The sequence below is a fragment of the Pseudorasbora parva genome, chromosome 8 (assembly GCF_024679245.1).
Source record: "Pseudorasbora parva isolate DD20220531a chromosome 8, ASM2467924v1, whole genome shotgun sequence".
In the NCBI taxonomy this organism is placed as follows: domain Eukaryota; kingdom Metazoa; phylum Chordata; class Actinopteri; order Cypriniformes; family Gobionidae; genus Pseudorasbora; species Pseudorasbora parva.
Genome location: NC_090179.1, coordinates 9069026 through 9085090, shown reverse-complemented (window position 1 = coordinate 9085090; position 16065 = coordinate 9069026). Strand labels below are relative to the sequence as shown.

Below are 16065 nucleotides of genomic sequence, written 5' to 3'. Positions count from 1 at the left end.
TTAAATATTCTTACTGCATTGTGACATTACAGGTCCTTCTCAAAAAATTTGCATATTGTGATAAAGTTAATTATTTTCCATAATGTAATGATAAAAATTAAACTTTCATATATTTTAGATTAATTGCACACCAACTGAAATATTTCAGGTCTTTTATTGTTTTAATACTGATGATTTTGGCATACAGCTCATGAAAACCCAAAATTCTCAAATTTTGTTAATCTAATTTTTTTTGCATATTTCAGCCGACCAATTAAAGAAAGGTGTTTTTAATACAAAAAAAGTCAACCTTCAAATAATTATGTTCAGTTATGCACTCAATACTTGGTCGGGAATCCTTTTGCAGAAATGACTGCTTCAATGCGGTGTGGCATGGAGGCAATCAGCCTGTGGCACTGCTGAGGTGTTATGGAGGCCCAGGATGCTTCGATAGCGGCCTTAAGCTCATCCAGAGTGTTGGGTCTTGCGTCTCTCAACTTTCTCTTCACAATATCCCACAGATTCTCTATGGGGTTCAGGTCAGGAGAGTTGGCAGGCCAATTGAGCACAGTAATACCATGGTCAGTAAACCATTTACCAGTGATTTTGGCACTGTGAGCAGGGGCCAGGTCGTGCTGAAAAACAAAATCTTCATCTCCATAAATCTTTTCAGCAGATGGAAGCATGAAGTGCTCCAAAATCTCCTGATAGCTAGCTGCATTGACCCTGCCCTTTATAAAACACAGTGGACAACACCAGCAGCTGACATGGCACCCCAGACCATCACTGACTGTGGGTACTTGACACTGGACTTCAGGCATTTTGGCATTTCCTTCTCCCCAGTCTTCCTCCAGACTCTGGCACCTTAATTTCCGAATGACATGCAAAATTTGCTTTCATCCGAAAAAAGTACTTTGGACCACTGAGCAACAGTCTAGTGCTGTTTCTCTGTAGCCCAAAAGTGGCTTGACCTGGGGAATGCGGCACCTGTAGCCCATTTCCTGCACACGCCTGTGCACGGTGGCTCTGTATGTTTCTACTCCAGACTCAGTCCACTGCTTCTGCAGGTCCCCATAGGTCTGGAATCGGTCCTTCTCCACAATCTTCCTCAGGGTCCGGTCACCCCTTCTTGTTGTGCAGCGTTTTTTTGCCACACTTTTTCCTTCCCACAGACTTCCCAATTTTTATTTTGATCTTTTTTTTCTCTGTTGAAAGAAATACATAAATGAAGAAAGCCAAACTATTACATGTCATAAATCTATGATTACTGATTAGTTCCCTTTTTTGTATACAGGTGGACTGCATTTATATAGCGCTTTTAACAGGCCCTATGGCCATCCAAAGCGCTTTACATTTTGCCTCACATTCACCCATTCATACACCGACGGCGATGTCAGCCATATAAGGCGCCATCCAGCTCGTCAGGAGCAGCTGGGGTTAGGTGTCTTGCTCAAGGACACCTCGACACTTGGTCAGGTGGAACCGGGGATTGAACCACCAACCTTTCGGTTTGTAGACAACCTACATGAACCACTGAGCCACTGCCATACCATTGGGTCAAAATGACAATTTACAGGAGGCAAAAAAAAAAAAAAAAAAAAAACCTTTATGGCAGCATCATTTTATTTTTATTATATGCCAATGGTGACAGTTCAACATGGGAAAAAAGCACTTCTTGTGTTTTTGCCCCAAATCTGCATGCCTGTATCTTAAGAAATATTATATCTCAATATCCTTTTAGATTCTTATAAATACCCTTTTGAGAGCAAGTTAATTTGTCTCAACTGACCATTTCAGTGGATTTTGTCACTCAGAGAGCTGTTTTATGTAATTGTTTTGATAAGAAAACATGATAAATGTCTAGTTTCAACAGATATTCCCCTTTAAATGTGATTGTAATAAAGTTCGTGGATGGAAGGAAGGAGGCGGGAAACGGCGAACGTTCAACAACATTTATTCCAAAATAAATAAACAAAACGAAAGTAAAACCGCGGGCAGCCCCTCACGGACGACTGCCCGCAGACACATAAAATAAAACGGATCACGGAATAGATCACGGTGGCCGCGGCACCTGGGGGTAAGGACAGAGAGGCGAGAGAAATGTAGACGGGAGCACGAGGAGCACGCGGACGAGAGAGGGGAGAGAGGGAAAAAAGAAAGAAAAATGAAAAAAAAATTCTGGTCCGGTTCCCTGACACACTGCCGCTCGGTCCTCACCAGCCGAGAGGCTCTTCCTCGCGGTGCTATGCGATGATGCTGGAGGCCCGGTGGACGGCCCGATCCTCCTCCGCCCCCTGGCGGCCGGCGGTGGCTCCTCCGATTGAGGGCAGTCGGCAGCAAGCTCCGCGTTCCCTGCTCCTCCCCGTTCCGGCGGACGGCAGCAGGCTCCGGCCCACGGCAAACGCCGGCAACTCCTCCGCTCCCTCCAGGACAGCTGCCACCCCACCTCGACCCAGGGGCACGGCAGCGAGCTCTCCGTCCCACCGGTCTTCACTCGCTCCAGCACTACCGCCTCGGGCAGTCACTCGCGGTCTTTCATCATCCGTGCTGCCCAAACTCCTCAGCACCGCGATCCCCCTCAGCAGCGAGGGCTCTCCGACAGTGCGTCCCTCCTTCCTCCCGGGCTTCGGCACCAATGTAATAAAGTTCGTGGATGGAAGGAAGGAGGCGGGAACCGGCGAACGTTTCCAAACTTTAATTCAACATAAATAAACAAAACGAAAGTAAAACCACGGGCAGCCCCCCACGTACGACTGCCCACAAATACAAAAACAAAACATAACATAAAATCCAGGCCTGGTCCTCTCTCGTCTTCCGCAGCCCTTGCTTCTCCTTTTAAGCTCCCGTCACATGGCCGCGAGACGAGACCGGTGTGCCACGCAGCTGGCACTCTTCAACATTAATCACCGGCCAGCTCTCGCGGTCCCTCGGCCCGCTGCCTGTCACACCACAGTGATCTTCAATCAGATGAAACTGGATTAAACATTTTGAATGCCCCGATCCCAGTCTGACTTCTGACCTGTAATGCTGCCTGAATCATACACCGTTTGTTGTTCAGAGGAGAACTGGCCTGGTTTCCAGGTTTCAATCTTTCATCTGATGGAGTTTGGGTTATTTACCACTGTCACAGCTGGTTTGCTTAGTTGTAACCATTGTATGAGAACTGAACTGAGCTGGACGATTACATTTCTGTTTTCTCTAGAGTTTCTGCACTGGAAAAAGTGAACATGTGCAGTTGTTGCTTTATGTAAGTATGTCTACCTGATTCTACCTACAAATTCAAATGTCATTGTTATAACCTATTTCAATCAACTTTATCTTATATAAAACAAGGGGATGGTGTTTTAAATTTGTAATTGAGTTACATTGACCCAATATTAAATTTCCATTAAAGCTCAGGATGGCCACATTCAGCACACCTACTCCTTGTTGATCAACAAATGTAGCGTCAATAATAAATTTTAATTTAGGGTTATTATACACATTTTGAATCAAAGTGAAAATCACAACTTGCAAAATTGCTGGATTTTCCAGATCCAGGGCTGTGTATCCCAAAAGTTAATCATAGAGACTGTTTTTCAGTAAAGGGAAAATGTTGGTAGTTTATGTTACTGTTTAGTGTTCAGTTCTGTTGGACATTTAGAAGAGTTTCTGATACTGAATTTTGTGGTTACCATTGTGCTAAAGAGTAGCACTTGTGCTTAGACTGTGAGCGGTTTATGTTCAATACTGATACCAGTCTTTTCTTAGTGTTTTTTTTATTTTATTTATTGTGCATATGTCATGTTTATGTTCTGTCTGTTTGAGTACATAGAGTATGCACTGTATGTGACTGGTTCTCCACCGGTTTTTGAGGAAGATGCCGACTCCAAACCATCTATACTCGTCCCAACCCAGCCTGCCCAAGACCAATTGCAGCCCAATCCAGAGCCAGACCCAACACCCAGCCCCACATCCAACCTAACCCTAACCCCCCTAAAGACCCAGTCATTACCTGCCACGGACATCGAGGCTAAGCCCACAACGGAGCCAGAGCCAGCTGCCAAGTCTGCCCCGAAAGCTAAGCTTGAGGTCCCAGCTGACTAGTCAAGTCAGGTAACCTTTATTTATATAGCACTTTTCACAATGCCGATTGTTTTAAAGCATCTTTGCAGTGTTAACAGGAAAATAATGCAACAGAATTTGATTCGGCTTTACAGCCACTCTGGAGAAAACGGTGATGTATTCAGCTAATTTCAATTATCATATAGTGTCAATGTGGGCAGATCAGTGACATTAGATGACATTAGGGCTGTGCGATATTGAAGAAAAATGCGATATGCGATACCTTGTTAAATAATGCGATATTCGATATGTGATACGATATTGCAATTAGTGTGTAAAATCTATTTAAAATACTTTAAATAGAAAAAACTATAAAAAAACAAAAAAAAAAACGAGAATGATACTATTTATGTTTCACATTCTTTTTGGGAAAAGAAAGCATTGCTACAACTTCTGAAAGTGACCAGCAGTGTTTTAGCAAAAATTAATGTCACAAATCTGACAATATTATTTTAACATAAATGTAAACAAACAAAACATGTAATTGCATATGTAATGCAGACACGAAACTGAACTGAAGGGATCACATGCTTTCAGAGGCAACTTGTGCATGTTTCGGTGTGTGTCAGACAGTGCGAGACTGCAAGTTGTTGTTTTGCGCAAGTGTTTGTGTTTAATAACTCTTTTTAACATCAAGTAAGTCACATAAGTAAAAGTCTTGTGCCCAGTCTATTCTCTGCTATATGCGTCACAGCTTCAACCTAAAACTTAAACTTTTTCACAATGTTGAAGCAGCCTATTAAAATCATACAGATATTGCGTGCAGTTACATTAGTGTATATTGCGATATATACATTTGCAATATTTCGATAATTTCGATATATTGCGCAGCCCTAGATGACATTTTAGTGTCCCCAACTGAGCAAGCCAAAAGCCGAAGACAACTGTGTCATGGAATATATTTTTGGCATTTGGATTCTGGCAACATTACAGGTCAAAAGTCATTATAGGAATTATGGGCGCACCATACACAAATTAATCTCCCAGATGATTTATTCAAACACAATTCCACACAAAAAAAGAAGACCCCCAAAATCAACCGTCCATCTCCAGGCTCCATGGCCCATTTATACGATTTCTAGCAGAGGCCATCAGGTTTTGATTTTTTATCTTTTGGTATTTGCTAGAATCTACAATACCATGTATCTGAACAAGATGGCCAGAACCTCCAGCAAAAAAAAAAGGTCCTCAACATTAAAGATCCAGTGGTATTTTTAGCCATTGGGATGGGGCACTTTTGATCCCTGTTTGCACCAAACCCTTCTGGTAGATTTGCTGCCAAAAAGCTCTTTTTATAGTTTCATGTGACCACAGATTCAGGTCCCTTTTGAAATTCCAGTCGTGTCTGACAACTGAATAGGCCGAATATCTGACCCCAAGACTCAACTAATCTCAGTGATTTTTCCATCTATGAGATTTGGAGAGTCTTTGTGCACTCAAAGTTCCTCCTCGTCATGCATTAGGAACACACACATCCTCTTTTAGTCAGAAAAGCCTGAAAAGCATTTATTTCATAATGTGATTTACTGTAATGTGTATTTCATGATTTGATAATGTGATTCACTTTCCATTATTTTACGTCAATGAAGGGTCAGATTTTTGTGATTTAAAAAAAAAAAAAAGATCAAAAGGATAAACATAAACAATGCAGAATTAATTTTTACAGCCATATTTGATCATATTTACCAGGGGTGCCAACAATTTTGACCACCATTGTATATATATATATATATATATATATATATATATATATATATATATATATATATATATATATATATATATATATATTTATTTATTCAATTTCAAATATAAAAAATCTTTGATTATTTCAATCCTACAAAATTTACCAATTTACTCATGGAAGCACATCATGAGTAAATTTTAAGACATTTTGACTTCTCTCTACATAATATTGGATTACTCAGTCAATATACATACACTACAATTAATATTTTGTCTTTCTTCAGGAAAAATGTTAACAAAATCAAAAACAAATTAGCATGACCATTATGAGAATCTTTAAAATTTAAATTCTTTACATTTCCATGAATTATATTTTCAAATTCATATTTCTTATTTGTTGTCTAGATTAAAAATAAAAATAAAAATCCCTTTGTTTTTCAATTGAATTCATGGCAAATTAATAGACAAAAATGCCATGGATTTGTTTTCTATTGTGCAAAACTAAAGACTTCACAAATTCAGGAACAGATTTTTCAATTTCTTTTCATTATAACCTTTGTTTACTGTAGATTCATACCGCGGGAGGTCTGCGCCTAATTCCTTTCTCATAGCGTCTTCCAAGACGATCATTTTCTCTGCCCCATCCTGTTCCCGCATCCTCCTGGAAGTATGGCAGCTCTAGAAGCTCTTCACAGGAAAACCTGCCAGAGGGATCCATTACTAGGCAGGACTACAAAGACACACAAACACATATACACATTTACTTGTATGACTTCAGAACCCATCTTATGATGTTCAAAATGTATTATTCTAATACAATATCCAGACCATTATGTACAACAGAAGCCTGTGGTTATGGCAGGATCAAATGCAGGTCTCATGCTAAATACTTTACAACTGAGCTAACCCTCCAATGAACCCAAGAAGCAGAAAAGTAATGAGCAGGGAATGGTGAAATTCCAAAAAAACAAATAATCTTTACTAACAGTAATCATGATTGATCAAAATAAAATAAAATACACTTACATTTTTAATATATTTTATAATGTAATATTTCCCAGGTAATCTCCCCATGAAGAAAAAAGACAGTGTATTTTAGATACTTGTCTAATGGCATATTTTTGTGAATGAAGGCCAGAATCACTGATAATACAGCTACTGATCTCTTGATGAAAATGATTCCCACCCCCGTAATTTTAAACATTAATTATAGCCATTCAACATTACAGTGTTGCATTTTTTAAATATTTATTAGGCTTCAAAAAATAACTTTTAATTTAAGTGAACTTAAAACAATCCTCACATAAAACCATAATAAATGATTTTTACCATATTTACCTGTGCCCTTCCTACCCGTCTAACAGGTAGGAAATATACAGAAATTGAATAAAGTAAATATAGATCCTTATTAAAGCTACAAAAGTTCTTTAGTCAAGAGGAGTGAGTAATTTTCTGTTCCCTTTGTTCTTCTGTGACTGGCCGACCGTCGGCCGTCGGGCAGTTTTTGTGCATCGGCCAACTAAGTTTCCTCGGTGTGTTCTACACGGTTCCACGCCGTCGGCTGGCGTTGGTCCTCGTCGGCTGTTTTTCAGCTGATTCAACATGTTAAATCGGCATGTCGGTCAGTCGGGACATATGATCGTTCTGATTTGCTGTTCAGCTAGCGAACCAGTGCACGAGAAAATAAAACGGAAGTGACAAAGCAAGTAAACGACAGGAACAAATAATTCAGAGTTAAGCTGTAGAGCAGTGTGAATCTGTACAGGGTGAGACGTAGCTAGCGGATGTGGATTGTTGTTGGCGGCGAGGAGTTGGAGGAGGTTTCTGAAACGGATTTCAAATTTTGCGAAGGAAAAAGACAAGGATAGGTAACAAACGTTTGCTGTTGTGCAGTCATGGATGAAGATTCTGAAGAATCGATCATGGAGGGCAGGGAGGAATATACGGAAGTATACTCAAGGAAGAAAAACTCAAAACGCAAGAAATCTGTTAAGGAGCAAGAAGATAGTGGGGATATGGTGTTAACTGTAAAGGATTTGAATAAAAAAAAGAACAAAACAAATCAGGAAAATTCAAGAGAGCAGATTGTACAAAATACGGAGGAGAATGGGTTCAAAGTAATGCTGACATTTGAAAAGAGCTCAGGAAAACATCTGCATCCATTAGGACTGACCAAAGCAATTGATAAAAGTATCGGAGCGGTTATCATGGCCAAATGTTTAGGGCAAGGGAGAGTGTTGATTATAACGAAAGATGGAGGGCAAAAAAACAAGCTGCTCAAGATGAAAGAAATGAATGGGGAAAAGATCATGGTCAAAGAGATTGGCTTATCCAAGAATGAAAAGGGAGTAATATATGGAATTCCAACATATATACCTACTGATGAAATTCAAGAAAATATAAAAGGAGGAAAAGTGGTTGATGTGAGAAGATTATATAAGACTAAAGAGGGACAGCGACAAGATACTATGTGTGTCTTGCTGACATTTGAAGGAAAAATGCCTGAAAAGGTACAAATGGGATATATTAGCTATCCAGTAAGAGTGTATGTTCCAATGCCATTAAGGTGTTTTAAGTGTCAGCGAATTGGACATGTGGCTGCAGTATGTAGGGGGAAAGTAAGATGTGTTAAATGTGGAGGAGAACACGAATATGACAAATGTACTGAGGTGAATGGACTCAAATGCTGTAACTGTGGTGGTCCTCACAGTGCTGCATATGGAGGATGTGAGGTTCAAATGAAAGCTAAAGAAGTCCAAAAATATAAGGCTGAGCATAAAGTCACTTATGCTGAAGCTGTGAAGGTTTGTGGAAGTAAAGTAGATAATGTGGAGAAGGTAAGGGAACAAAACAATCAAGAGTTCAGGAACATAGAAACAACAAAAACAAAAGAGAATGAGAATAAAGGTGAGGGTGCTATTAAAGATAATGTACTAATATTGACAAAAGAGAACTTTCTAGCCTTTATTATAAAGGTTATAAATGTCACTGCTATGTTACCAAGTAGATCAGCCAAGATCAAAACAATTCTAGAGGCTGCATCAGAATTCCTAGGGATATCTGGGATTTCAGCAAACACGATACATGAGATTCTGACTCGATCAGTAACAGTAGAAGCTTCTCAAGTTTCTGACTAGCTTAATGACGATAACTATATTACAATGGAATGCAAGGAGCCTTGTAGCAAACGGTCAGGAATTCAAAAAATTTGTGTTAGATTTAGAGAATAAGCCAAACATTATTTGTGTACAAGAGTCATGGCTCAAGCCAAATCTTCAATTTGTCTTACCAGGTTATACGTCTGTTAGGAGGGATAGAGTGGGGAAACAAGGTGGAGGTGTAGTAACTTTTTTGGAAGAAGGAACCATGTATAGGGAATTAGAAGAGATTAAGGATATTGAATGTGTTGTGGTAGAGGTATTTCTTGAAAAAGAGTCAATTGTTATATATAATTTTTATAACCCATGTAAGAAGATATCAATAAATTTGTTTGAAAAAATTGAAAAATGCAAAAAGGAATTATGGTGTGGTGATTTTAATGCACATAATGGGATGTGGGGAAGTAAAAATATAGATCACAATGGGGAAGTAATGGAACAAATTATGGATGATAGAGGGTTAGTATGCTTAAATACAGGAGAAGGCACTAGGTATAATATAACAGATAATACGGTATCAAATATAGATTTAACACTAATATCAAATGGAATGGCTGAAATATGTGAATGGAAAGTAAGCAGTGAGAATACAGTTGGAAGTGATCATTTTCCAATTGTTTGTAAAATACATGTAAATGGTAGTAATACTGGATGTTTTTTACAAAGGAAATGGATGTATGAGAAAGCAGAATGGAATTCATTTAGCAAGTATTGTGAAGCATATAAGGATACACTGGTTGAAGATTCGGTAGAAACATTCTGCAATTCAATAACTAATTTAATTATGGAAGCTGCAACAATATATATACCACAAAGAAATGCAGGGCAGAAAAATAAAAATATCCCATGGTGGAAAGAAGAATGCAGTAAAGCAATAAAAGAAAGAAATAAGGCATTTAAAAAACTTAGGAACAATATGAATATGAGTAATATGATGGAATATAAGAAAGCAAGAGCTAAAACAAGAATAATAATTAAGAATGCCAAGAGAGAAGGATGGAGAGAATTTTGTTCTACCATAGGAAAAGATACTCCTTTGGATAAAATTTGGAATATGTTAAGAAGTATGTGTGGGAAAGGGAGAAAATCAACTCAAATACCAGTTTTAATTGAAGGGGATACAGTGGCAGTAACAGACATAAGTAAAGCAAATATCTTGGGTAAGGTATTAGAAAAAGCACATAAAATAGAATTGGGAGAAGAATATGAATTAAGAAGGAGAGATATTTTAGATAAAAATCCAGATATAATGAAGAAGAGAAATAGTAATAATAGTTGTATAGATTCAGAATTCACAATCAAAGAACTGAAAATAGCAATACAAAAATGTGGCAATACTGCTCCTGGATGTGATGGGGTAAGTTATTTAATGATAAAACATCTGACAGATAGTGTATTACTGAAGATACTCAAGTTATATAATAAAATATGGACAGAAGGAATACTCCCAAAAATATGGAAACAAGCTGTAGTTATCCCAATAGGAAAACCAGGTAAAAATCCAACAAACCCTGGAAATTATCGACCTATTGCTTTAACTTCAAGCTTATGTAAAATAATGGAGAAGATCATAGTGTATAGATTATCTTATGAGCTAGAAAAGAAGGGTCAATTAAGTAAATATCAATGTGGATTTAGAGGTAAAAGATCAACAATGGATGCATTAATTAAGGTCAGTAATGAAATTGAGAAGGCATTTAAAATGAGAGAAATTATGGAAGTAGTATATTTTGATATAGAAAAGGCTTATGATACAGTATGGAGAGAAGGGTTGTTAATAAAAGCATCAAAGATAGGAATAGATGGTAAAATGTATAATTGGATATCACAGTTTTTATTTGAACGAACATTTATAGTACAAGTGGGAGCATGTCAGTCCTCAGTTTTTAAAGCAGAAAATGGTATCCCACAAGGGAGTGTAATAAGTCCAATTCTTTTTAACATTATGATTAATGATATTTTTGACAATGTAGGACATGGTGTGGGTTGTGCTTTATATGCTGACGATGGGACTATTTGGAAGAGAGGTCGAAATGTTCGGCAAGTAATTTCAAGTATGCAAATAGCAATAAAAAGGTGGAAAAATGGAGTATAGAATGGAGTTTTAAAATGTCAACAAGTAAGTCAAATTATATGTTATTCAGTAAGAAAAAAGAAATTTATAAAGATATTGGTTTGGTATTATATGGAAAATCACTAGAACAAGTTAAGGTCTTTAAATATCTTGGAATTTGGTTAGATGAGAAATATACCTGGAAAAAACATATTGAGGAAATGGATAAAAAGTGCAGGAGGACCTTAAATGTGATGAGGGCAATAGCTGGCAAAGAATGGGGAGCTGAAAGAGAATCAATGTTAACAATATATCAAGCATTGATAAGATCTATAATTGATTATGGATGCATGATTTATGGTTCAGCTTCAGAAACATTATTAAAAAGATTAGATAGAATACAATATAGAGCTCTACGCATATGCCTAGGAGCATCAAAAACAACACCAGTCAATGCGCTATTAGTAGAGGTGAATGAAATGCCACTGAGATTAAGGAGAGTCAAATTGTCCTTGGTATATCTGACATCTTTAAAGGGTTATACTGGAAATCATATAACTAAAGATGTTTTAAATAATTGCTGGGAATATACCAATAACAAAGAAAGAGGATATGGATGGAACATACATCAGTTAGAAGAGAAATATCAGACTGCAAACATAGAATGTAGTGTGTCTCCAGTGTGGGGAGAGGTCCCAACATGGATAATTCCTGAGGTTACAATTGATTTAGAGATATTAGAGAAGAGAAGAGAATGGGAGGAGATGGGTATGATTAAGTATAATGTAAATAAGTATATACAGGAAAGATTTTATGCAAGTATGCATATTTATACTGATGGATCCAAAGACCCCAAAACAGGGATTACAGGAGTAGGAATATATATCCCAGAATTTAAAATAACCATAAGTAAAAGATTAACATCTAAATTATCGATTTATTCTGTAGAAATGGTTGCTATTATAATAGGATTAACATGGGTAGAGGAAGTAAATCCAGACAGAGTAGTGATATGCTCTGACTCTGCATCAGTTTTAACATCGTTATCAACTCATCAATCATCTAGAGAGGATTTGATGTGTGAAATATTTACATTATTATGGCGCATACAGAGAAAAGGAGTGGTAGTAGGATTTTGCTGGGTGCCAGCACATGTAGGAATAGCTGGTAACGAGTCTGCAGACGAATTAGCAAAAAATGCTTTAAAAAGGGAAGAAATTTATTATAATGTTCCTCTAAGTAAATGTGAAGTTAAAACTATTATTAAGGAAAGTATTATTAAAGAATGGCAAGACAAATGGAATACTGATATCAAGGGAAGGCATTTATATAATATTAAAAAAAAGGTAAATACTAAAAGAAAAATAAGTGGTAGAAATAGGAAAGAAGAGGTAATAATAACTAGGATGAGACTTGGACACACAGGGTTGAATTCTTCATTGTTCATAATAGGATTACATGAGACTGGTTTGTGTGAAAATTGCGGGGAAAAAGAAACGGTGGAGCATGTAATATACGAGTGTAAACGGTATGAAGAAGAAAGAAAGGAATTAATGATATATTTAAACAAAAAAGGTAAGGTAAATAATAATTTGGAATATATACTAGGATATGATTTTAATAGAGACAGAGTAGGATACATGACATTAATAAAATACTTATATAAAACTGGGTTAAGTGAAAGGATTTAAATATAGAACGCGGATGATCTACTCAATTCTGAATCTCAGGACACCACATAATTAGACTGGAGGAGCTGAACACGCAGCGCCAGGTGGGTCCTGGGAAGAAGGAATAGGATAGAGCATTGTTTTTTTTTTTTTTTTTTTATGTAAGTAGGTATGATAGGAAAGAGTAAAAGCAAGAACAATCTGATGAATAAACAGCGACTGCATAACAGCAAAAGTAGGTGGCGATATGCACATAGTATGCAAAGCGCCAGTAAACAGAAGAAGAAGAAGAAGAAGAAGAAGTAAACGACAGAGTCAAGAGGGAACACAGAACGCCTGTCTCCTCGATAGACAGTAAAAGAAAGGACTCGTCTCATTTGATTATATTCATCATTCTGATACACGTGAATATTTAAAAAAATAAAATAAAATATGGCTGTGTGGACCGAGTCAGGTAAAGACAAATTGATCAGCATGATCCAGCAAAGGCCAGCTTAGTATCACACTACGGGAAAATGTTATGTCAACTGTGTGGCGAAAGCGGAACTGTGGCGTGAAATCGCAAATAAACGTGTCATATCATGATTTCCTTTTTTGCAATAGTTTTTTCTTCTTCAGTAGTCCATATATATATATATATATATATATATATATATATATATATATATATATATATATATATATATATATATATATTAAAAAAAACTGCATGTTAGATTGTTGTGTGCAACTTTCATCTTTTCAAAGCATTTAATTTCACATTCAAAATGCACTAAAGATATCAAAACACTTAATGCATGTCTTCATGTCCAAAAGCAATGATAAATCCACAGAGAGTTTTGCAAAAGTGACCTAAATGTATTGAGAAATGTGTTCTAGCAACTGTAAAAAAAAAAAAAAATGAAATAAGTGCTGTCATCCAGAATACATCCAGTTAACAGTAGAAAAAAATGAACATTACAATAGCCATGAAATTGACATAACTCAGCTTGATGCTTTTTTTTTTTTTTTTTACTTTGTCCCTCAGAGAAAGAGCTCAAGAAGCGGTGGGATTCATTGCGAACCCAGTACATGTGTTACAAGAAACAAGGACCCTCAGGAAGTTCTGGAGCTCAGAAGACCCACTTGCAGTTTCTAGAGCCTCACACAAAAAGGAAGGAGTGCACCTCAAATCTAACTATCAGGGTACACACACACACATACACACACACACAGACACACACACACACACACACACACACACACACACACACGTGTGTGTGTGTGTGTATAATTTTTTTTTTTTTTCTTTTTTTTCATTTGAACAAATTAACAATTTGCTTTTGGTAAAGTGGCCAATAAATGTTCAGATGGGTCTATTTACAAGTAATTCAACAAATCAACTTCCACAATGTGCATCTGAATAGATCCATTTAGCCAATTTGCAGGGTATTGTTTTAGCTATGACCTGTTATTGTTATGGGTTATTGGTGAACAAGTGTAAGAATCTATTGTATCACATCGTTCACATTTTGATTGTTTCTTTAAGGAACATTTGTCTGAAAGTGAATCCTGTTCACCCTCAGATGGTACCAACAGTGACACCTGGATTGGCACCCGTGAGGAACCCAGCTTCATTAAGGCTGAGCTACGGCCCAGTACACCCTTGGCTGAATCTACCTATATAGCTACTTTTATAGCTATTCTCTATATAGCTATTTGTGCCCATTGTACTGAACATTGGAAAATAAAAAACTTTGACTTTGGGTACTTGCATTCACAGTTCTTTATGTAAAAAAGGATCACAAAACACATGATGATGCAGAATTCTAACCCTTATTTTGCAATTTGACATCTAACTAGCAGGGTAAATAAACACATCTATATTGATGTTTTAATTTAAGAATAAATAGATTTTCAATTATTAGAGACATATTTTCATTATGTGTTACTTACACAATACAATTTTATCAAAGTGCAATATCTGTAAACTAATAGTTAGCATGGTTACTGTCATTTAAGTTCAGTGTATGGTTTAGTGTTACATTATTTTCATTTACATTTCTGTGCCACTGGAGATTTCATTTCCAAACTGCTGTTATGTGATGTGCAAGAAGCAGCATGATATCATTTTGCAGAAATGTCACCATAGGCATGTTTCCAATGAAAAAAATATATACAAATTCTGTCATAATTCATTGAACTAGCACCAAGCATTGTCACAAACATAATTTACTGTAAATCAGTCAGAATGCGTCATATATATATATATATATATATATATATATATATATATATATATATATATATATATATATATATATATATATATATATATATATATATATATATATATATATATATATATATATATATATATATGAGTTGAATTTAAGTGAGTTGAATTTAAGGTGCATGAATCACAGTGTAGTCCTGTGTACTAGTGTAGGCGTGTCCGTACTGACTTACCAATGTGGTTTTAGTTACATATGTGCCTACATAGCTCAAACATATCCAATTAGAATGTGAATTATGTGTGGCTTTAACAAATGATAACACATTACAGGCTTTAGCTTGGTTTATACTCGACACATCCACACGAATGTGAAGGTGTGTGCGGCAAAAATTATGTCATCAGAGTGTCCATTGAGAGTAAAAATGTTTAGTTAATTCAGAAAATATTTAAGAAATCGTTAATTTAGTTGTAAACAGGTTAGTATACATATTTTGGTCTAATGTCACAAGGAATAATCTCAATTACTGGGTTTTACATTATTTTTTTGCAGGATCTGAGCACCCTTAACTAAACTCAAAGCGCATGCAGAGATGGTTAGGAGATACTGTGAAAGACATTCAGTGTGAACTGAGCCATTCTAAGACGTAGAAAACACTGGATTACGAGCTGATTGTGTAAGCAAAATCTACACTTTGCTTTGAAACGTGCAGGGTAAACAGACTGTACTTATTTAATGAAATCATCTTGGATGATGTAGTCATCTATTCAAAAACCTAGGGAAACCATGGTTCCGATGACCAAGAGGTATGGCTTTGGGTAATGCTCTGGGAATATGAGTTGGCCGGGGTTCTGTCAAGCCAGCTGAGGCTAAAGTTGCTGACATACTTGAATTTCCCACGTCACCTCTTATTTTATTTTTATGTATCGGTAGATATTTAAATACAGTGCTTCTGGAAAGTATTCACAGCACTTCACTTTTTCCACATTTTTGTTATGTTACAACCTTATTCCAAAACGTATTAAATTCATATTTTCCTTCAATTCTACAAACAATACCCCATAATGACAATGTGAAAGAAGTTTGTTTGAAAACTTTGCAAATTTATAAAAAATAAATTTACTCAAAAAATGAGATGCCTACTCTCAGATAAATGAGGCCCATGATTAATCAGATACAAACAGAAATGTAAAACCAGTCCT

At 36.6% G+C, this 16065-nt stretch overlaps 1 protein-coding gene across 4 annotated transcripts in view; it reads right to left on the bottom strand.

Moving 5' to 3' along the window:
• The window catches only part of LOC137084099 (cyclin-dependent kinase-like 1), a 70910-nt gene that overhangs the window by 11999 nt on the left and 42846 nt on the right, over positions 1–16065 (bottom strand). For 3 of the 4 annotated variants that reach the window (XM_067450051.1, XM_067450049.1, XM_067450048.1), the window contains one exon: positions 6347–6499. In XM_067450051.1, the coding sequence (XP_067306152.1) occupies positions 6347–6499 (153 nt within the window). Of the gene's footprint in view, positions 1–6323; positions 6500–16065 lie in introns of all 4 variants that reach the window. The other variant, XM_067450050.1, reaches the window with a different exon arrangement.